Here is a 25158-nt window from a genome sequence, read left to right as displayed (position 1 = left end):
CATTACATAGATGCTAGTTGATTACCTTATAACATGGCAATGTGTACGTTTTATTTCTTTTGCTCAGCATTCGGACAAATGAGTTGACAAAAAAAAATTTTTAAGAAAATAATTTTATTAACGGTAAATGCGCAAGAATTACGGGTGCAAAGAATTCTGCTTAAGTTTCTTTTAGCTGCTGTTTCTGCTCGTGTAAGGACTTCTTCAGGATGTTTATTGTTTTCAGTCAACCTGGACTTCTCTTTGCCACTGGAATCAAGTCGTGTTGACTCAGGAGAAGAGGGGTTAGTGATTGTGTAACCCGTGCTTCACTGTTTAGTGTGTGCATATCATTCGGGTAAATGAGTCAACAAAATAAAACAAAAAATACATTTAGAAAATGATTTTATTAACAGGAAATGCGCAAGAATCACGGCTGCAAAGAATTCTGCGTCAGTTTCTCCACTCTGCCTTTTAGCTGCTGTTTCTGCTCGTGTAAGGACTTCTTCAGGATGGCAATGTCTTGCTCGGTCTGTAGGGAAGAGAAGATAAACAAAAAATTCAATCATTTTATTGTAGACTAGCATTTCAGCCCGGCGTTGCCCGGGTGTTTGGATGTGTTTGTTGAGCAAAAAAAAAAAAGTGGTAGTAGGAAGACAGGTTTGAACACGTACCCCAAAGGAGGAAAAGAACAGGAAAAAAACCTGACGTCTTTGCTGTAACGCCCACCGCCAAACCAGAAGTGACATGTTTAAATTAAAGCTAGACAATCGAAAGGAAAGGATGACTTTTGAAAATATTGGCGAAAAAAAGCGACACCCCCCCCCCTGTAGAAAAGTGTCCAGTTGAAGATGAAGTTATTAACATCTTTAGCCATTTTTTTTATATTTGTCGTCTGAAAGGTTGAACTTCAAAACGATACTGATCTGTTAAAAATCCGTCACCTCTGTCGAAAGTTTTAGGCAGACATGCAAACATACATACATAAATTTATATATTGGTAACTAAAAATTTTTGATCCAAACCGATTAAAAAGCTTGCCCTATCTCTGAATACCCTTTATGTAAAATTTCAAATGTTTAGATCAAAACATTGTCTGAGTAATTTGGTAGAGATCGCAACGGTCAATTTTTAAAAAAACTTTGAACCCCATTATGACCCCTGAACATTTGTTTTGGGCTCAAATCAAGTTATTAAGTTAAATCCATGTCCAAGGAACCTATATCTAAAATTTCAATTGTTTAGACCCAAAATTGTCGGAGGAGTTTGGTAGAGTTCTCAAAGGTCAAATCGTTGAACTTTGACCCCTTAACAGCCAAATTTCTGTCCGAAAACGGATTACAAAGATTTTCCCAAATTTCAGTACCCTATATATCAAATTTCGCGTCTGTAGACTGAAAATTGACAGAGTTATTGCGTAGGGGAATGTTCACGTTTATAGATATATAGATATGAGCAAAAATATCTTGCCTTTGGTAACAGTTATTTATAGAATTGTTAGATGAAAGCCTAGAACAGTTCTAACAAATCAGTCCCTCCAAATGTTAAGAATGGCTTTCTAAATAAAGTTCTCCATCTTCGGTTCGTAAACTTCATAAGTAACCTATTAAGTTGTTAGGTGGAGACTTGCAATGTCTGTTCCAATGTCTGAGTCGCCTTGGCCATGTGCCAAAAATTGATACATCATCGTCCTAGTGACTCATGGCCGAGGCGACTAAGACGTTGGAACAGACATTGCAAGTCTCCAACGTGCTGAGTCCAATCCTGAGCGAAAGCAGTGGCAGTGACAACACAATGGCAGTGACAGGGATAGACGCAGCAGCAGCAGCAACAGCATTAAGCGGTAGCAGCAGGGACGGCCTGAATGGACCGAGAACATGGTACCCCCGTAACAATAAAGGGTTGGGTTCGAAATTCAAATAAAAGTTCGCGAGTTTGAGATACACCTGAAGAAGGCTGAAGGATAATACGGCCGAAGCGTAGTGAAAAAAACACCGAAGATGAGGAAATGAGTCCGAAAAACGAAATCCATAATATCTACACTCCTATAAATTTTTTTTTTTTGTGTGTGTAATTATATTCGTATTGAAACGCTTTTCTTCTATTTATTTAAAAAGATAATACAACTTTGTTATATATGGCTCGTAGCTGGGTTCATTCAGATTCGTGTGAAAGAAAACGTGGAAAGAAAGAAAGGGAGACCATGACAGAAAGAGACGAAGATATATATTTCTCTCACATGCAAGTCAGTCTGGTTTCCGATTTTGAATGGAGTAGACATGGTTGAGATTTCACTAAGATTCATAGAACTAAAGAAACATGTGGAACTACCAAGAAATAGAAGAATAAGCCACACAATGAGATATACACATAAGAGACAAAATTCTCCCCCTCCCCATTATTTTATTCTACTTGTGAGTCAAGGCCTGAAGACCACCCGAGGATAAGGGTTAATGTATGTAAGGTGTTAGTGCAGTAATAGTTAATGGTATAAATTGGATAGAATTTTTATTATTTATGGGGACGGCTCAACAAGAACTTGTTTACATTGGATTTGAAGGCCAGCAGATAGAGAGTGAGGAGGATTCATATATAGTGGTTGTAGCTAATCAAGTGTTTTTTTGTTTTTGTTAAAGTTTTGCCAGGGGGCCCGTAGCCGGGGTCATTCATATTCGTATGAAAGAAAACGTGGAAAGAAAGAAAGAAAGAGAGGGGGATATCTTTTCTCTCGCATGCAAGTCAGTCTGGTTTCCGATTTTGAACAGAGCAGACACGGTTGAGATTTCACTAAGATGCATAGAAGTAAAGCAAGATGCGGAACTGTAAAGAAATAGAAGAACAAGCCAAGCGTTAATTAATTAAAGGAAGCCTTCGATTTGTTATCTTGTGCAGCTGCAAGCGACGAAGAAAAAAATGGTGAACTTTATCGCATATATATGCATCGCAATTGCATTCACAAATACAAAGAGACACACAGGATGAGATATACACGCAAGAGGCAAAATCCCCCCCCCATTTTAGTCAAAGTCCGAAGTCCACTCAAAGATAAGGGTTAATGAATGTAAGATGTTAGTGCAGTAATGGTTAATGGTATTTGGGTAGAAGTTTGATTATTGATGTGGACGGCTCAACAAGAACTTGTCAATCATGAAGCTTCCCAAGACGAGGGCCATTGATTTAAATTGGGACGTGATGGGAGTCAGAGCGATTATGATGAAAATAGAGAAGGTTCTGTTGTTTTAAATTTACTGGGGAGGAACCATTTTAGACATGAATAGTAGTCTGAAGAATCCAAATGTTATGAAACGTTGCCTTACCTGTGAGAGTTCAGCATCAATAGACGCTATATCTGGATCTTTCGTTTCCCATGACTGCAACATATTCAGGTATTCTTTCAGTGATCTTAATTTGTAAAAATATATAACAATAAATGTTAGCTTCAATTTTAATATTTGCTGCTTCTGCACTATTGGGACGAGATTTTGTAGTCGATAAATGGAGTTTTCAGATAAAAAAAAAATAATGGTTTTAATTGATTTTTTTTGTCAATTCTAATAAATTACAATGTTAGCTTCCAAATTATGCAGTCGAAATTACCTAAATATTACTGAATTATTAAAAAAAAAAATTTAATCGTGTTAGCAAGTGAAGAAATTGCCGCCACCTTGTTTAAATTGAAACATGCAATGTACTTACGCTAATTTCTCTCGTTGGGTTTTGTAATTCAATAACAGCTTGTTCGTCGCGAGCACTTCCAACCGCAGATTAGCATCAGTCGCCTCCTTTGAGACCCGGAAATCGCTCGGGGTCATCAGCAAAACATCCGAGTCTTTTTCCTGAACTGGACCAGGACCAGCATTCTTGGCTAATGGATTCCCAGACTGAAGTTTTGTATCGGGCTGAACGTCTACTAGCTGCGGCTCGGGAGAAAGAACCAGTCGGCTTGCAGGAGAGAGTCTTTCAGATGAATTCTCGGGAGGAGTCTGGTTCATTTTAATCAGCCTCTCTGGCCCTTCTTCAAATCTAGGTTTGACCAAAGGTTTTTCAATCGTAAACTGTAAATAAATGAAATTTTAAATTCAAATTCATGTCAAATCCTGGTGAAAATGAACAAACGGTGCAGTTTTAGGCTTTTAATATATGTACATTTGAGTTCTGCAACCATACAAAAAAAAAAAAAAAATACAGCAAAATGTCACTTTAAATGTAAGATCCCTTAGCACATTGAAAAATAGGGTGGAAGGGATATCACTTGATGTATGATCCCTTAGCACAATGAAAAATAGGATAGGGGAAGTTACTTTGAATGTAAGATCTCTTAGCACAATAAAAAAGTAGAGGTATGTCACTTTATAGGTGAGATCCCTTAGCAAAATGAAAAAAAGTAGGGCATGTTACTTTAAAAGTAAGATCCCTTAGTACAATGATAAATAAGGTCGAATGTGGGATTTTTCTTTAAATGTGAGATCACTTTTCAAATTAAAATATTGGGTGGGGAGATGTCACTTTAAATGTAAGATCCCTTAGCACATTGAAAAATAGGTTTGGTGGGGAAGTCACATTACATATAAGATCCCTTAGCACAATGCAAAATAGGACAGGGAGAAATAACTTTAAATGGAAGATCCCTTACCACAATGAAAAAAAAAGTAGAGTATTGTCACTTTAAAGTTAACACCCCTTAGCACATTGAAAAATATGGTGGGGGATGTATGATTCCTTTGCATAAGGAAAACTAGAGTGAGAGGATATCTCTTTAAATATGAGATCCCTTAGCACAATTAAAAATAAGGTTGGGAGTGGGATTTTGTTTTAAACACATTAAAAAATAGTAGGGGTCAGAGTGGACCTGGGAGCAAATAGCAATTAAAGGGTGGCTCCACACTCCCCAAAGCCTGCAAGCTGGGGCCTAACCACTGGATATAGTGTAAGGTCATATCCAGGACCACAGATATATATAGATAGGTACAGAGATTGAGAACGCACTAAAAATGTGGCTTCATTTCGGTACCTAACTTACCTGGGTGGGTTGCCTGTAGGCGGAGAAAAACCGTGTCACACAGACAGACAAACAGTAGGAAAATTTATAATAAGATATAACAAAAATAAAAAAAGAAATAATACCATCAAAATAGACAATTCTCACCTGATTTTCAATGTCTTTGGTTATAGCTTTTTCCATCTTGATAGGAATTTCGGGACTGAAAAAAGAAAAACAAATTGCTAACTTAGCGATACAAATCCGATACATATATATATATATATATATATATATATATATATATATATATATATATATATATATATATATATATATTTAAAATATAATTATTTTTTATTTTTTTATAACTTTTTACAATTTCAGGTGCTAACCTCTCTCTCTCTCTCTCTCTCTCTCTCTCTGGCTTCTCCGCGTCCTTGCTACGAATATAAATATGAGAGAGATAGAGAGAGAGAGAGAGAGAGGAAAGGGGGAGACAGAGGGGGAGAGAGCGAAACAGAGAATATGTTTCACGTCAACGAAGCACACATTTGCATAAACACACACACACACACACAAATACTTAAACACGCCCACATTCACTCTTCAAACTAAACAAGTTTAACTCAGCACACACACACACACACACACACACTTGCATAAACGCACACACACATACTTGCATAAACACACTAACACACACAAACACAAAGTATTACTCTGTGTGTGCGTGCGTGCGCGCATGTGAACCAACCGGAAAAGCACGCCCACATTCACTCTTCAAACCAAACAAGTTTAAATCAACCAATGAAAAGGCAGCTACGTAACACACACTCCATAAAAGGTAAAAAAGGTTGTAACGTCGATTGCGATCTGTTTGATTTTTCCCGGAAAAAGTTAACCGTTTCCACATCGATGGTCAAATTTTTTTTTTTTTTTGCTTACATGGAGGCAAGAAGCGACTCGGGGATAAGGGTTATTGTGTGTATTGTCTATCTTGCTCCCTCTGTCCCCCTCTCTCTGTATGTCGCTCTGTCTCACGCACTCCGTCTCCTCCCTCCCTCCTCTCTCGACGTATTTTTAATCAAATTTCTATTTTCTAACGTCAATTTTAGATTTAAAAATTTGAAGGAAAACATGAATTACCTCCCTTTGTCCTTTCAAATTTCACTTCGGTTTTTGTTATTTTATTATGCAATAAATTGAAATATTGAATTTCAAGCGAAACCAATGATATCTACTGAAATGTCATGTCGCAGTACTGAACATATCCAAAAATTACGAAAAACGATTCTAGAAAATTAATCTTTTCATCAAAGAAATTTAAGAATGTAAACTGTGTCAAAATACTATTAGAAACTCACCGATGACAAAATTAAGTTTCTTATATGTATATTATATAAACTGTGTGAATCACTTTATTGCAGACTAGCATTTCAGCCCGGCGTTGCCCGGGTGTTTTGAGGTGTATGCTGAGCAAAAAAAAAAAAAAAAAACGGTCAATTTTTTTAACTTTGACCCCTATTATGACCCCTTAAAATTTATTGTTTATGGCTCAAATAAAGTTATTAAGTTAGATCAATGTCCAAAGAACCTATATCTAAAATTTCATGTGTTTAGATCCAAAATTGTCGGAGGAGTTTGGTAGAGTTCTCAAAGGTCAAATCGTTGAACTTTGACCCCTTAATCGCAAAATTTCTGTCCAAAAACCAATCACATCGATTTTACCCAAATCTCAGTACCCTGTATATCAAATTTCGAGTCTGTAGGCTTAAAATTGACAGAGTTATTGCGTAGGGAAATGTACACACACAGATACACAGACAGACAGACACTTTCACTTTTATAGATATATATATATATATATAGATTAGTTAAATATGAATATTTCACTAAATATTCGTCAAAAAATAAAATTATATCATCAAAGGATTGCTTTAAGGTTTGTTATTTCTAAAAATGTTATTTAAATCCATGCGATATTCACAAAGTTATGGCATTTTATTCTTTATCGAAGAATTTATACTGTCCATCGCTTTTATTGCTGGTCTCTTTAAATGTTGTTTCAGGACAAAAAATACAATGTCTAATGATGAAAACCTTATTTTTAATATTTGTTTTTAAATATATTTTTATGTCATAGAATAATGAAAAAGAAGCACATTCTAGGTGCTAAGCCTCAAATAAATTATTTATCGACATATCCGCCATTTTTTAAAACAACCTTTTGTCTCCTGGGGAAATCAATCGTTTGATTTCAAAAAGAACATGGCTCTAGCAATATCAACTATATTCTCCACAAGGCATCTTTTGAAGTAAATTACTCTCCTCTCTCCTAAACTCCTCTTTTTAATATTGACCAGAGATATTCAATGGGCTTAAGGTCTGGAGAACACGGTCAGGCCATGAGAGTTTCTCCAAAGAAGCCCATAGATTCAAGGAAGAGATTCCAACACAAAACCTATCAAAGAACACTGCCCAGCACATAAAGCACCTTGGTGCGAAAGTTCATAAAAGCTGGCCCAGCCATTTTAGAGTCCAAAGGGAACGAACTCACAGAAACACAGACAAAGTTCCAATATTGATATTCATCTTCGGAATACTCACCTGGAATTTTCTAGATCAACATCGTGGGAGTCGTCTAAAAACGACGGATAGAGAGGCTGTGGCCGATGTGTGGGAACCAATACTTCGGAAGTACTGAAAAAAAAAAAAAAAAAAAAAACACAAACACAAGAGATGAGTAACGTGTACACTTTTTATTTATTTAAAACTAGCAGGGAGACCCAACGTTGCCCGGGATTAAATGATGATTAACGCTCCAATCGTCTGTTCCGTCTTTCATCGAAGGCTCGATATGAAACCTATCTAAGAACACTGTCGGCCACATGAAGTACATTCGTGTGAAATTTCATAAAAATCGACCCTGCCGTTTTTGAGTACATAGGGAATGAACTCACACACAAACAGACACTTCTTTATATATGTAGTAGAGAATTAGAAGGCTATCACAATGCGATATAGTGTTGGTGAAAGAAGACGAAAACAAGTGGCGATTTACAAATCACTACATATATACATATTAAAGCTACTTCCCTCTATCCTATATTTTTATTGTGCTAAGGGATCTTTTATATAATGTGACTACCCCATCTAACCTATTTTTCAATGTGCTAAGGGATCCTAGATTTAAAGTGACGTCCCCCACTATTTTTTAATGTATTTAAAACAAAATCCCACTCCCAACCTTATTTTTAATTGTGCTAAGGGATCTCATATTTAAAGAGATATCCTCTCACTCTAGTTTTCATTATGCAAAGGAATCATACATCCCCCACCATATTTTTCAATGTGCTAAGGGATGTTAACTTTAAAGTGACAATACTCTACTTTTTTTTTTCATTGTGCTAAGGGATCTTCCATTTAAAGTTATTTCTCCCTTTCCTATTTTGCATTGTGCTAAGGGATCTTATATGAAATGTGATTTCCCCACACCTAACCTATTTTTCAATGTGCTAAGGAATCTTACATTTAAAGTCACATCCCCCCCCCCCACTCAATTTTTTAATATGAAAAGTGATCTCACATTTAAAGCAAAATCCCACATTCGACCTTATTTAAATAACCTTAACTTTAAAGTAACATGCCATACTTTTTTCTTCATTGTGCTAAGGGATCTTACCTATAAAGTGAGATACCCCTACTTTTTTTATTGTGCTAAGAGATCTTACATTTAAAGTTACTTCCGTCTATCCTATTTTTCAATGTGCTAAGGGATCTTTCATATAACGTTACTTCCCCACCTAACCTATTTTTCAATGTGCTAAGGGATCTTACATTTTAAGAGATATCCTCTCACCCTAGATTTCATCGAGTTAAGGGATCATACATCAAATGAGCCCCCCTTCACCCCCCCCATTTTTCATGTACTCAGGGACGTTTAATTTAACGTGACAAAAAGTGTGTTATACTCACAATGATACTCTGGGGTCACCAACTGATATAGGTAGATGAGAATCCTATAGACCAATGCAAGTCAACGTGTATTCAATTGAAAATTTCTAAGTCCAAACAAGAGGGGATGTGGATATAATAAATGAGAATCCTATAGACCAATGCAAGTCAACGTGGATGCAATTGAAAATTTCTAAGTCCAAACAAGAGGGGATGTGGATATAGGTAGATGAGAATCCTATAGACCAATGCAAGTCAACGTGGATCCAATTGAAAATTTCTAAGTCCAAACAAGAGGGGATGTGGATATAGGTAGATGAGAATCCTATAGACCAATGCAAGTCAACGTGTATTCAATTGAAAATTTCTAAGTCCAGACAAGAGGGGATGTAGATATAGGTAGATGAGAATCGTATAGACCAATGCAAGTCAACGTGTATTCAATTGAAAATTTCTAAGTCCAAACAAGAGGGGATATGGATATAGGTAGATGAGAATCCTATAGACCAATGCAAGTCAACGTGTATTCAATTGAAAATTTCTAAGTCCAAACAAGAGGGGATGTGGATATAATAAATGAGAATCCTATAGACCAATGCAAGTCAACGTGGATGCAATTGAAAATTTCTAAGTCCAAACAAGAGGGGATGTGGATATAGGTAGATGAGAATCCTATAGACCAATGCAAGTCAACGTGGATCCAATTGAAAATTTCTAAGTCCAAACAAGAGGGGATGTGGATATAGGTAGATGAGAATCCTATAGACCAATGCAAGTCAACGTGTATTCAATTGAAAATTTCTAAGTCCCAACAAGAGGGGATGTGGATATAGGTAGATGAGAATCCTATAGACCAATGCAAGTCAACGTGTATTCAATTGAAAATTTCTGAGTCCAAACAAGAGGGGATGTGGATATAGGTAGATGAGAATCCTATAGACCAATGCAAGTCAACGTGTATTCAATTGAAAATTTCTAAGTCCAAACAAGAGGGGATGTGGATATAGGTAGATCAGAATCCTATAGACCAATGCAAGTCAACGTGTATTCAATTGAAAATTTCTAAGTCCCAACAAGAGGGGATGTGGATATAGGTAGATGAGAATCCTATAGACCAATGCAAGTCAACGTGTATTCAATTGAAAATTTCTAAGTCCAAACAAGAGGGGATGTGGATATAGGTAGATGACAATCCTATAGACCAATGCAAGTCAACGTGTATTCAAATGAAAATTTCTAAGTCCAAACAACAGGGGATGTGGATATAGGAAGATGAGACTCCTATAGACCAATGCAAGTCAACGTGTATTCAATTGAAAATTTCTAAGTCCAAACAAGAGGGGATGTGGATATAGGTAGATGACAATCCTATAGACCAATGCAAGTCAACGTGTATTCAAATGAAAATTTCTAAGTCCAAACAACAGGGGATGTGGATATAGGAAGATGAGACTCCTATAGACCAATGCAAGTCAACGTGTATTCAATTGAAAATTTCTAAGTCCAAACAACAGGGGATGTGGATATAGGTAGATGAGAATCCTATAGACCAATGCAAGTCAACGTGTATTCAAATGAAAATTTCTAAGTCCAAACAAGAGGGGATGTGGATATAGGTAGATGAGAATGCTATCGACCAATGCAAGTCAACGTGTATTCAATTGAAAATTTCTAAGTCCAAACAAGAGGGGATGTGGATATAGGTAGATGAGAATCCTATAGACCAATGCAAGTCAACGTGTATTCAATTGAAAATTTCTAAGTCCAAACAAGAGGGGATGTGGATATAGGTAGATGACAATCCTATAGACCAATGCAAGTCAACGTGTATTCAAATGAAAATTTCTAAGTCCAAACAAGAGGGGATGTGGATATAGGTAGATGAGAATGCTATCGACCAATGCAAGTCAACGTGTATTCACTTGAAAATTTCTAAGTCCAAACAAGAGGGGATGTGGATATAGGTAGATGAGAATCCTATAGACCAATGCAAGTCAACGTGTATTCAATTGAAAATTTCTAAGTCCAAACAAGAGGGGATGTGGATATAGGTAGATGACAATCCTATAGACCAATGCAAGTCAACGTGTATTCAAATGAAAATTTCTAAGTCCAAACAACAGGGGATGTGGATATAGGAAGATGAGACTCCTATAGACCAATGCAAGTCAACGTGTATTCAATTGAAAATTTCTAAGTCTAAACAAGAGGGGATGTGGATATAGGTAGATCAGAATCCTATAGACCAATGCAAGTCAACGTGTATTCAATGTAAAATTTCTAAGTCCAAACAAGAGGGGATGTGGATATAGGTAGATGAGAATCCTATAGACCAATGCAAGTCAACGTGTATTCAATTGAAAATTTCTAAGTCCAAACAAGAGGGGATGTGGATATAGGTAGATCAGAATCCTATAGACCAATGCAAGTCAACGTGTATTCAATGTAAAATTTCTAAGTCCAAACAAGAGGGGATGTGGATATAGGTAGATGAGAATCCTATAGACCAATGCAAGTCAACGTGTATTCAATTGAAAATTTCTAAGTCCAAACAAGAGGGGATGTGGATATAGGTAGATCAGAATCCTATAGAGCAATGCAAGTCAACGTGTATTCAATTGAAAATTTCTAAGTCCAAACAAGAGGGGATGTGGATATAGGTAGATGAGAATCCTATAGACCAATGCAAGTCAACGTGTATTCAAATGAAAATTTCTAAGTCCAAACAAGAGGGGATGTGGATATAGGTAGATGAGAATGCTATAGACCAATGCAAGTCAACGTGTATTCACTTGAAAATTTCTAAGTCCAAACAAGAGGGGATGTGGATATAGGTAGATGAGAATCCTATAGACCAATGCAAGTCAACGTGTATTCAATTGAAAATTTCTAAGTCCAAACAACAGGGGATGTGGATATAGGTAGATGAGAATCCTATAGACCAATGCAAGTCAACGTGTATTCAATTGAAAATTTCTAAGTCCAAACAAGAGGGGATGTGGATATAGGTAGATGAGAATCCTATAGACCAATGCAAGTCAACGTGTATTCAATTGAAAATTTCTAAGTCCAAACAAGAGGGGATGTGGATATAGGTAGATGAGAATGCTATAGACCAATGCAAGTCAACGTGTATTCACTTGAAAATTTCTAAGTCCAAACAAGAGGGGATGTGGATATAGGTAGATGAGAATCCTATAGACCAATGCAAGTCAACGTGTATTCAAATGAAAATTTCTAAGTCCAAACAAGAGGGGATGTGGATATAGGTAGATGAGAATGCTATAGACCAATGCAAGTCAACGTGTATTCACTTGAAAATTTCTAAGTCCAAACAAGAGGGGATGTGGATATAGGTAGATGAGAATCCTATAGACCAATGCAAGTCAACGTGTATTCAATTGAAAATTTCTAAGTCCAAACAACAGGGGATGTGGATATAGGTAGATGAGAATCCTATAGACCAATGCAAGTCAACGTGTATTCAATTGAAAATTTCTAAGTCCAAACAACAGGGGATGTGGATATAGGTAGATGAGAATCCTATAGACCAATGCAAGTCAACGTGTATTCAATTGAAAATTTCTAAGTCCAAACAAGAGGGGATGTGGATATAGGTAGATGAGAATCCTATAGACCAATGCAAGTCAACGTGTATTCAATTGAAAATTTCTAAGTCCAAACAAGAGGGGACGTAGGTATAGGTAAATGAGAATCCTATAGACCAAGTCATCTCAACGTGTATTCAATTGAAAATTTCTAAGTCCAAACAAGAGGGAACGTAGGTATAGGTAAATGAGAATCCTATAGACCAAGTCATCTCAACGTGTATTCAATTGAAAATTTCTAAGTCCAAACAAGAGGGAACGTAGGTATAGGTAAATGAGAATCCTATAGACCAAATCATCTCAGCGTGTATTCAATTGAAAATTTCTAAGTCAAAACAAGAGGGAACGTAGGTATAAGTAAATGAGAATCCTATAGACCAAGTCATCTCAGCGTGTATTCAATTGAAAATTTCTAAGTCCAAACAAGAGGGAACGTAGGTATAGGTAAATGAGAATCCTATAGAGCAAGTAATCTCAGGTTGTATTCAATTGAAAATTTCTAAGTCAAAACAAGAGGGAACGTAGGTATAGGTAAATGAGAATCCTATAGACCAAGTCATCTCAGCGTGTATTCAATTGAAAATTTCTAAGTCTAAACAAGAGGGAACGTAGGTATAGGTAAATGAGAATCCTATAGACCAAGTCATCTCAGCGTGTATTCAATTGAAAATTTCTAAGTCTAAACAAGAGGGAACGTAGGTATAGGTAAATGAGAATCCTATAGACCAAGTCATCTCAGCGTGTATTCAATTGAAAATTTCTAAGTCCAAACAAGAGGGAACGTAGGTATAGGTAAATGAGAATCCTATAGACCAAGTCATCTCAGCGTGTATTCAATTGAAAATTTCTAAGTCCAAACAAGAGGGGACGTAGGTATAGGTAAATGAGAATCCTATAGACCAAGTCATCTCAACGTGTATTCAATTGAAAATTTCTAAGTCCAAACAAGAGGGAACGTAGGTATAGGTAAATGAGAATCCTATAGACCAAATCATCTCAGCGTGTATTCAATTGAAAATTTCTAAGTCAAAACAAGAGGGAACGTAGGTATAAGTAAATGAGAATCCTATAGACCAAGTCATCTCAGCGTGTATTCAATTGAAAATTTCTAAGTCCAAACAAGAGGGAACGTAGGTATAGGTAAATGAGAATCCTATAGACCAAATCATCTCAACGTGTATTCAATTGAAAATTTCTAAGTCAAAACAAGAGGGAACGTAGGTATAGGTAAATGAGAATCCTATAGACCAAATCATCTCAACGTGTATTCAATTGAAAATTTCTAAGTCAAAACAAGAGGGAACGTAGGTATAGGTAAATGAGAATCCTATAGACCAAATCATCTCAGCGTGTATTCAATTGAAAATTTCTAAGTCAAAACAAGAGGGAACGTAGGTATAAGTAAATGAGAATCCTATAGACCAAGTCATCTCAGCGTGTATTCAATTGAAAATTTCTAAGTCAAAACAAGAGGGAACGTAGGTATAGGTAAATGAGAATCCTATAGACCAAGTCATCTCAGCGTGTATTCAATTGAAAATTTCTAAGTCTAAACAAGAGGGAACGTAGGTATAGGTAAATGAGAATCCTATAGACCAAGTCATCTCAGCGTGTATTCAATTGAAAATTTCTAAGTCTAAACAAGAGGGAACGTAGGTATAGGTAAATGAGAATCCTATAGACCAAGTCATCTCAGCGTGTATTCAATTGAAAATTTCTAAGTCAAAACAAGAGGGAACGTAGGTATAAGTAAATGAGAATCCTATAGACCAAGTCATCTCAGCGTGTATTCAATTGAAAATTTCTAAGTCCAAACAAGAGGGAACGTAGGTATAGGTAAATGAGAATCCTATAGACCAAATCATCTCAACGTGTATTCAATTGAAAATTTCTAAGTCAAAACAAGAGGGAACGTAGGTATAGGTAAATGAGAATCCTATAGACCAAATCATCTCAACGTGTATTCAATTGAAAATTTCTAAGTCAAAACAAGAGGGAACGTAGGTATAGGTAAATGAGAATCCTATAGACCAAATCATCTCAGCGTGTATTCAATTGAAAATTTCTAAGTCAAAACAAGAGGGAACGTAGGTATAAGTAAATGAGAATCCTATAGACCAAGTCATCTCAGCGTGTATTCAATTGAAAATTTCTAAGTCAAAACAAGAGGGAACGTAGGTATAGGTAAATGAGAATCCTATAGACCAAGTCATCTCAGCGTGTATTCAATTGAAAATTTCTAAGTCTAAACAAGAGGGAACGTAGGTATAGGTAAATGAGAATCCTATAGACCAAGTCATCTCAGCGTGTATTCAATTGAAAATTTCTAAGTCTAAACAAGAGGGAACGTAGGTATAGGTAAATGAGAATCCTATAGACCAAGTCATCTCAGCGTGTATTCAATTGAAAATTTCTAAGTCAAAACAAGAGGGAACGTAGGTATAGGTAAATGAGAATCCTATAGACCAAGTCATCTCAGCGTGTATTCAATTGAAAATTTCTAAGTCCAAACAAGAGGGGACGTAGGTATAGGTAAATGAGAATCCTATAGACCAAGTCATCTCAACGTGTATTCAATTGAAAATTTCTAAGTCCAAACAAGAGGGAACGTAGGTATAGGTAAATGAGAATCCTATAGACCAAGTCATCTCAACGTGTATTCAATTGAAAATTTCTAAGTCCAAACAAGAGGGAACGTAGGTATAGGTAAATGAGAATCCTATAGACCAAATCATCTCAGCGTGTATTCAATTGAAAATTTCTAAGTCAAAACAAGAGGGAACGTAGGTATAAGTAAATGAGAATCCTATAGACCAAGTCATCTCAGCGTGTATTCAATTGAAAATTTCTAAGTCCAAACAAGAGGGAACGTAGGTATAGGTAAATGAGAATCCTATAGACCAAATCATCTCAACGTGTATTCAATTGAAAATTTCTAAGTCAAAACAAGAGGGAACGTAGGTATAGGTAAATGAGAATCCTATAGACCAAATCATCTCAACGTGTATTCAATTGAAAATTTCTAAGTCAAAACAAGAGGGAACGTAGGTATAGGTAAATGAGAATCCTATAGACCAAATCATCTCAGCGTGTATTCAATTGAAAATTTCTAAGTCAAAACAAGAGGGAACGTAGGTATAAGTAAATGAGAATCCTATAGACCAAGTCATCTCAGCGTGTATTCAATTGAAAATTTCTAAGTCAAAACAAGAGGGAACGTAGGTATAGGTAAATGAGAATCCTATAGACCAAGTCATCTCAGCGTGTATTCAATTGAAAATTTCTAAGTCTAAACAAGAGGGAACGTAGGTATAGGTAAATGAGAATCCTATAGACCAAGTCATCTCAGCGTGTATTCAATTGAAAATTTCTAAGTCTAAACAAGAGGGAACGTAGGTATAGGTAAATGAGAATCCTATAGACCAAGTCATCTCAGCGTGTATTCAATTGAAAATTTCTAAGTCTAAACAAGAGGGAACGTAGGTATAGGTAAATGAGAATCCTATAGACCAAGTCATCTCAGCGTGTATTCAATTGAAAATTTCTAAGTCCAAACAAGAGGGAACGTAGGTATAGGTAAATGAGAATCCTATAGACCAAGTCATCTCAGCGTGTATTCAATTGAAAATTTCTAAGTCCAAACAAGAGAGAACGTAGGTATAGGTAAATGAGAATCCTATAGACCAAGTCATCTCAGCGTGTATTCAATTGAAAATTTCTAAGTCCAAACAAGAGGGGACGTAGGTATAGGTAAATGAGAATCCTATAGACCAAGTCATCTCAACGTGTATTCAATTGAAAATTTCTAAGTCCAAACAAGAGGGGACGTAGGTATAGGTAAATGAGAATCCTATAGACCAAGTCATCTCAACGTGTATTCAATTGAAAATTTCTAAGTCCAAACAAGAGGGAACGTAGGTATAGGTAAATGAGAATCCTATAGACCAAGTCATCTCAACGTGTATTCAATTGAAAATTTCTAAGTCCAAACAAGAGGGAACGTAGGTATAGGTAAATGAGAATCCTATAGACCAAATCATCTCAGCGTGTATTCAATTGAAAATTTCTAAGTCAAAACAAGAGGGAACGTAGGTATAAGTAAATGAGAATCCTATAGACCAAGTCATCTCAGCGTGTATTCAATTGAAAATTTCTAAGTCCAAACAAGAGGGAACGTAGGTATAGGTAAATGAGAATCCTATAGACCAAATCATCTCAACGTGTATTCAATTGAAAATTTCTAAGTCAAAACAAGAGGGAACGTAGGTATAGGTAAATGAGAATCCTATAGACCAAATCATCTCAACGTGTATTCAATTGAAAATTTCTAAGTCAAAACAAGAGGGAACGTAGGTATAGGTAAATGAGAATCCTATAGACCAAATCATCTCAGCGTGTATTCAATTGAAAATTTCTAAGTCAAAACAAGAGGGAACGTAGGTATAAGTAAATGAGAATCCTATAGACCAAGTCATCTCAGCGTGTATTCAATTGAAAATTTCTAAGTCAAAACAAGAGGGAACGTAGGTATAGGTAAATGAGAATCCTATAGACCAAATCATCTCAGCGTGTATTCAATTGAAAATTTCTAAGTCAAAACAAGAGGGAACGTAGGTATAGGTAAATGAGAATCCTATAGACCAAATCATCTCAGCGTGTATTCAATTGAAAATTTCTAAGTCAAAACAAGAGGGAACGTAGGTATAGGTAAATGAGAATCCTATAGACCAAATCATCTCAACGTGTATTCAATTGAAAATTTCTAAGTCAAAACAAGAGGGAACGTAGGTATAGGTAAATGAGAATCCTATAGACCAAGTCATCTCAACGTGTATTCAATTGAAAATTTCTAAGTCCAAACTAGAGGGAACGTAGGTATAGGTAAATGAGAATCCTATAGACCAAGTCATCTCAACGTGTATTCAATTGAAAATTTCTAAGTCAAAACAAGAGGGAACGTAGGTATAGGTAAATGAGAATCCTATAGACCAAATCATCTCAGCGTGTATTCAATTGAAAATTTCTAAGTCAAAACAAGAGGGAACGTAGGTATAGGTAAATGAGAATCCTATAGACCAAGTCATCTCAGCGTGTATTGAATTGAAAATTTCTAAGTCCAAACAAGAGGGAACGTAGGTATAGGTAAATGAGAATCCTATAGACCAAATCATCTCAGCGTGTATTCAATTGAAAATTTCTAAGTCAAAACAAGAGGGAACGTAGGTATAGGTAAATGAGAATCCTATAGACCAAATCATCTCAGCGTTTATTCAATTGAAAATTTCTAAGTCAAAACAAGAGGGAACGTAGGTATAGGTAAATGAGAATCCTATAGACCAAATCATCTCAGCGTGTATTCAATTGAAAATTTCTAAGTCAAAACAAGAGGGAACGTAGGTATAGGTAAATGAGAATCCTATAGACCAAGTCATCTCAACGTGTATTCAATTGAAAATTTCTAAGTCAAAACAAGAGGGAACGTAGGTATAGGTAAATGAGAATCCTATAGACCAAGTCATCTCAGCGTGTATTCAATTGAAAATTTCTAAGTCAAAACAAGAGGGAACGTAGGTATAGGTAAATGAGAATCCTATAGACCAAATCATCTCAGCGTGTATTCAATTGAAAATTTCTAAGTCAAAACAAGAGGGAACGTAGGTATAGGTAAATGAGAATCCTATAGACCAAGTCATCTCAACGTGTATTCAATTGAAAATTTCTAAGTCAAAACAAGAGGGAACGTAGGTATAGGTAAATGAGAATCCTATAGACCAAGTCATCTTAGGTTGTATTCAATTGAAAATTTCTAAGTCAAAACAAGAGGGAACGTAGGTATAGGTAAATGAGAATCCTATAGACCAAGTCATCTCAGCGTGTATTCAATTGAAAATTTCTAAGTCCAAACAAGAGGGAACGTAGGTATAGGTAAATGAGAATCCTATAGACCAAGTCATCTCAGCGTGTATTCAATTGAAAATTTCTAAATCAAAACAAGAGGGAACGTAGGTATAGGTAAATGAGAATCCTATAGACCAAGTCATCTCAACGTGTATTCAATTGAAAATTTCTAAGTCAAAACAAGAGGGGACGTTGGTATAGGTAAATGAGAATCCTATAGACCAAGTCATCTCAACGTGTATTCAATTGAAAATTTCTAAGTCCAAACAAGAGGGAACGTAGGTATAGGTAAATGAGAATCCTATAGACCAAGTCATCTCAACGTGTATTCAATTGAAAATTTCTAAGTCAAAACAAGAGGGGACGTAGGTATAGGTAAATGAGAATCCTATAGACCAAGTCATCTTAGGTTGTATTCAATTGAAAATTTCTAAGTCAAAACAAGAGGGGACGTAGGTATAGGTAAATGAGAATCCTATAGACCAAGTCATCTCAGCGTGTATTCAATTGAAAATTTCTAAGTCCAAACAAGAGGGAACGTAGGTATAGGTAAACGAGAATCCTATAGACCAAGTCATCTCAGCGTGTATTCAATTGAAAATTTCTAAGTCCAAACAATAGGGGATGTTGGTATAGGTAAACGAGAATCCTATAGACCAAGTCATCTCAGCGTGTATTCAATTGAAAATTTCTAAGTCAAAACAAGAGGGAACGTAGGTATAGGTAAATGAGAATCCTATAGACCAAGTGATCTCAGCGTGTATTCAATTGAAAATTTCTAAGTCCAAACAAGAGAGAACGTAGGTATAGGTAAATGAGAATCCTATAGACCAAGTCATCTCAGCGTGTATTCAATTGAAAATTTCTAAGTCAAAACAAGAGGGGACGTAGGTATAGGTAAATGAGAATCCTATAGACCAAGTCATTCAGGTTGTATTCAATTGAAAATTTCTAAGTCCAAACAAGAGGGAACGTAGGTATAGGTAAATGAGAATCCTATAGACCAAGTCATCCCAGCGTGTATTCAATTGAAAATTTCTAAGTCAAAACAAGAGGGGACGTAGGTATAGGTAAATGAGAATCCTATAGACCAAGTCATCTCAGCGTGTATTCAATTGAAAATTTCTAAGTCAAAACAAGAGGGGACGTAGGTATAGGTAAATGAGAATCCTATAGACCAAGTCATCTCAGCGTGTATTCAATTGAAAATTTCTAAGTCCAAACAAGAGGGAACTTAGGTATAGGTAAATGAGAATCCTATAGACCAAGTGATCTCAGCGTGTATTCAATTGAAAATTTCTAAGTCCAAACAAGAGAGAACGTAGGTATAGGTAAATGAGAATCCTATAGACCAAGTCATCTCAGCGTGTATTCAATTGAAAATTTCTAAGTCCAAACAAGAGAGAACGTAGGTATAGGTAAATGAGAATCCTATAGACCAAGTCATCTCAGCGTGTATTCAATTGAAAATTTCTAAGTCCAAACAAGAGAGAACGTAGGTATAGGTAAATGAGAATCCTATAGACCAAGTCATCTCAGCGTGTATTCAATTGAAAATTTCTAAGTCCAAACAAGAGGGAACTTAGGTATAGGTAAATGAGAATCCTATAGACCAAGTGATCTCAGCGTGTATTCAATTGAAAATTTCTAAGTCCAAACAAGAGAGAACGTAGGTATAGGTAAATGAGAATCCTATAGACCAAGTCATCTCAGCGTGTATTCAATTGAAAATTTCTAAGTCAAAACAAGAGGGAACGTAGGTATAGGTAAATGAGAATCCTATAGACCAAGTCATCTCAGCGTGTATTCAATTGAAAATTTCTAAGTCCAAACAAGAGGGAACGTAGGTATAGGTAAATGAGAATCCTATAGACCAAGTCATCTCAGCGTGTATTCAATTGAAAATTTCTAAGTCAAAACAAGAGGGAACGTAGGTATAGGTAAATGAGAATCCTATAGACCAAGTCATCTCAGCGTGTATTCAATTGAAAATTTCTAAGTCCAAACAAGAGGGGACGTGTGTATAGGTAGGTGAGAATCCTATAGACCAAGTCATCTCAACGTGTATTCAATTGAAAATTTCTAAGTCAAAACAAGAGGGGACGTAGGTATAGGTAAATGAGAATCCTATAGACCAAGTCATCTCAGCGTGTATTCAATTGAAAATTTCTAAGTCAAAACAAGAGGGAACGTAGGTATAGGTAAATGAGAATCCTATAGACCAAGTCATCTCAGCGTGTATTCAATTGAAAATTTCTAAGTCCAAACAAGAGGGGACGTAGGTATAGGTAAATGAGAATCCTATAGACCAAGTCATCTTAGGTTGTATTCAATTGAAAATTTCTAAGTCAAAACAAGAGGGAACGTAGGTATAGGTAAATTAGAATCCTATAGACCAAGTCATCTCAGCGTGTATTCAATTGAAAATTTCTAAGTCCAAACAAGAGGGGACGTAGGTATAGGTAAATGAGAATCCTATAGACCAGGTCATCTCAACGTGTATTCAATTGAAAATTTCTAAGTCAAAACAAGAGGGAACGTAGGTATAGGTAAATGAGAATCCTATAGACCAAGTCATCTCAGCGTGTATTCAATTGAAAATTTCTAAGTCCAAACAAGAGGGAACTTAGGTATAGGTAAATGAGAATCCTATAGACCAAGTGATCTCAGCGTGTATTCAATTGAAAATTTCTAAGTCCAAACAAGAGAGAACGTAGGTATAGGTAAATGAGAATCCTATAGACCAAGTCATCTCAGCGTGTATTCAATTGAAAATTTCTAAGTCCAAACAAGAGAGAACGTAGGTATAGGTAAATGAGAATCCTATAGACCAAGTGATCTCAGCGTGTATTCAATTGAAAATTTCTAAGTCCAAACAAGAGAGAACGTAGGTATAGGTAAATGAGAATCCTATAGACCAAGTCATCTCAGCGTGTATTCAATTGAAAATTTCTAAGTCCAAACAAGAGAGAACGTAGGTATAGGTAAATGAGAATCCTATAGACCAAGTCATCTCAGCGTGTATTCAATTGAAAATTTCTAAGTCAAAACAAGAGGGAACGTAGGTATAGGTAAATGAGAATCCTATAGACCAAGTCATCTCAGCGTGTATTCAATTGAAAATTTCTAAGTCCAAACAAGAGGGGACGTAGGTATAGGTAAATGAGAATCCTATAGACCAAGTCATCTTAGGTTGTATTCAATTGAAAATTTCTAAGTCAAAACAAGAGGGAACGTAGGTATAGGTAAATTAGAATCCTATAGACCAAGTCATCTCAGCGTGTATTCAATTGAAAATTTCTAAGTCCAAACAAGAGGGGACGTAGGTATAGGTAAATGAGAATCCTATAGACCAGGTCATCTCAACGTGTATTCAATTGAAAATTTCTAAGTCCAAACAAGAGGGAACGTAGGTATAGGTAAATTAGAATCCTATAGACCAAGTCATCTCAGCGTGTATTCAATTGAAAATTTCTAAGTCCAAACAAGAGGGAACGTAGGTATAGGTAAATGAGAATCCTATAGACCAAGTCATCTCAGCGTGTATTCAATTGAAAATTTCTAAGTCAAAACAAGAGGGGACGTAGGTATAGGTAAATGAGAATCCTATAGACCAAGTCATCTCAGCGTGTATTCAATTGAAAATTTCTAAGTCAAAACAAGAGGGGACGTAGGTATAGGTAAATGAGAATCCTATAGACCAAGTCATCTCAGCGTGTATTCAATTGAAAATTTCTAAGTCCAAACAAGAGGGAACGTAGGTATAGGTAAATGAGAATCCTATAGACCAAGTCATCTCAGCGTGTATTCAATTGAAAATTTCTAAGTCAAAACAAGAGGGGACGTAGGTATAGGTAAATGAGAATCCTATAGACCAAGTCATCTCAGCGTGTATTCAATTGAAAATTTCTAAGTCAAAACAAGAGGGGACGTAGGTATAGGTAAATGAGAATCCTATAGACCAAGTCATCTCAACGTGTATTCAATTGAAAATTTCTAAGTCCAAACAACAGGGAACGTAGGTATAGGTAAATGAGAATCCTATAGACCAAGTCATCTCAACGTGTATTCAATTGAAAATTTCTTAGGTAAAACAAGAGGGGACGTAGGTATAGGTAGATGAGAATCCTATAGACCAAGTCATCTCAGCGTGTATTCAATTGAAAATTTCTAAGTCCAAACAAGAGGGAACGTAGGTATAGGTAAATGAGAATCCTATAGACCAAGTCATCTCAGGTTGTATTTAATTGAAAATTTCTAAGTCCAAACAAGAGGGAACGTAGGTATAGGTAAATGAGAATCCTATAGACCAAGTCATCTCAACGTGTATTCAATTGAAAATTTCTAAGTCAAAACAAGAGGGAACGTAGGTATAGGTAAATGAGAATCCTATAGACCAAGTCATCTCAGCGTGTATTCAATTGAAAATTTCTAAGTCAAAACAAGAGGGAATGTAGGTATAGGTAAATGAGAATCCTATAGACCAAGTCATCTCAGCGTGTATTCAATTGAAAATTTCTAAGTCAAAACAAGAGGGAATGTAGGTATAGGTAAATGAGAATCCTATAGACCAAGTCATCTCAACGTGTATTCAATTGAAAATTTCTAAGTCAAAACAAGAGGGAATGTAGGTATAGGTAAATGAGAATCCTATAGACCAAGTCATCTCAGCGTGTATTCAATTGAAAATTTCTAAGTCAAAACAAGAGGGAACGTAGGTATAGGTAAATGAGAATCCTATAGACCAAGTCATCTCAGCGTGTATTCAATTGAAAATTTCTAAGTCAAAAGAAGAGGGAACGTAGGTATAGGTAAATGAGAATCCTATAGACCAAGTCATCTCAACGTGTATTCAATTGAAAATTTCTAAGTCAAAACAAGAGGGAACGTAGGTATAGGTAAATGAGAATCCTATAGACCAAGTCATCTCAGCGTGTATTCAATTGAAAATTTCTAAGTCCAAACAAGAGGGAACGTAGGTATAGGTAAATGAGAATCCTATAGACCAAGTCATCTCAGCGTGTATTCAATTGAAAATTTCTAAGTCCAAACAAGAGGGAACGTAGGTATAGGTAAATGAGAATCCTATAGACCAAGTCATCTCAGCGTGTATTCAATTGAAAATTTCTAAGTCCAAACAAGAGGGAACGTAGGTATAGGTAAATGAGAATCCTATAGACCAAGTCATCTCAGGTTGTATTTAATTGAAAATTTCTAAGTCCAAACAAGAGGGAACGTAGGTATAGGTAAATGAGAATCCTATAGACCAAGTCATCTCAACGTGTATTCAATTGAAAATTTCTAAGTCAAAACAAGAGGGAACGTAGGTATAGGTAAATGAGAATCCTATAGACCAAGTCATCTCAGCGTGTATTCAATTGAAAATTTCTAAGTCCAAACAAGAGGGGACGTAGGTATAGGTAAATGATAATCCTATAGACCAAGTCATCTCAGCGTGTATTCAATTGAAAATTTCTAAGTCCAAACAAGAGGGGACGTAGGTATAGGTAAATGAGAATCCTATAGACCAAGTCATCTCAGCGTGTATTCAATTGAAAATTTCTAAGTCAAAACAAGAGGGAACGTAGGTATAGGTAAATGATAATCCTATAGACCAAGTCATCTCAGCGTGTATTCAATTGAAAATTTCTAAGTCCAAACAAGAGGGGACGTAGGTATAGGTAAATGAGAATCCTATAGACCAAGTCATCTCAGCGTGTATTCAATTGAAAATTTCTAAGTCCAAACAAGAGGGGACGTAGGTATAGGTAAATGAGAATCCTATAGACCAAGTCATCTCAGCGTGTATTCAATTGAAAATTTCTAAGTCAAAACAAGAGGGAACGTAGGTATAGGTAAATGATAATCCTATAGACCAAGTCATCTCAGCGTGTATTCAATTGAAAATTTCTAAGTCCAAACAAGAGGGGACGTAGGTATAGGTAAATGAGAATCCTATAGACCAAGTCATCTCAGCGTGTATTCAATTGAAAATTTCTAAGTCCAAACTATAGGGGATGTTGGTATAGGTAAATGAGAATCCTATAGACCAAGTCATCTCAACGTGTATTCAATTGAAAATTTCTAAGTCCAAACAAGAGGGGACGTAGGTATAGGTAAATGAGAATCCTATAGACCAAGTCATCTCAGCGTGTATTCAATTGAAAATTTCTAAGTCCAAACAAGAGGGAACGTAGGTATAGGTAAATGAGAATCCTATAGACCAAGTCATCTCAGCGTGTATTCAATTGAAAATTTCTAAGTCCAAACAAGAGGGAACGTAGGTATAGGTAAATGAGAATCCTATAGACCAAGTCATCTCAGCGTGTATTCAATTGAAAATTTCTAAGTCCAAACAAGAGGGAACGTAGGTATAGGTAAATGAGAATCCTATAGAGCAAGTAATCTCAGGTTGTATTCAATTGAAAATTTCTAAGTCCAAACAAGAGGGAACGTAGGTATAGGTAAATGAGAATCCTATAGACCAAGTCATCTCAGCGTGTATTCAATTGAAAATTTCTAAGTCCAAACAAGAGGGAACGTAGGTATAGGTAAATGAGAATCCTATAGACCAAGTCATCTCAGCGTGTATTCAATTGAAAATTTCTAAGTCCAAACAAGAGGGAACGTAGGTATAGGTAAATGAGAATCCTATAGACCAAGTCATCTCAGCGTGTATTCAATTGAAAATTTCTAAGTCCAAACAAGAGGGAACGTAGGTATAGGTAAATGAGAATC

At 36.1% G+C, this 25158-nt stretch overlaps 1 protein-coding gene across 1 annotated transcript in view; it reads right to left on the bottom strand.

The window, feature by feature from the left end:
* Window positions 1-367: 367 nt before the first annotated feature.
* The window catches only part of LOC145270532 (uncharacterized), a 63289-nt gene continuing 38498 nt past the window's right edge, over window positions 368-25158 (bottom strand). Inside the window, exons 2-5 of the mRNA XM_080126180.1 lie at window positions 7568-7660; window positions 5126-5180; window positions 3297-4034; window positions 368-511 (exon numbers count right to left, since the gene is read on the bottom strand). Coding sequence (XP_079982306.1) covers window positions 3672-4034; window positions 5126-5180; window positions 7568-7660 — 511 coding nt within the window. The 3' untranslated portion in view covers window positions 368-511; window positions 3297-3671. The remainder of the gene's footprint in view (window positions 512-3296; window positions 4035-5125; window positions 5181-7567; window positions 7661-25158) is intronic.

Source organism: Euprymna scolopes, chromosome 46 (assembly GCF_053919585.1).
Source record: "Euprymna scolopes isolate OS-2025 chromosome 46, ASM5391958v1, whole genome shotgun sequence".
NCBI classification, from domain to species: Eukaryota; Metazoa; Mollusca; class Cephalopoda; order Sepiida; family Sepiolidae; genus Euprymna; species Euprymna scolopes.
Note: the sequence above shows the minus strand (reverse complement) of the source record. Positions and strands in the feature narration are given on the sequence as shown.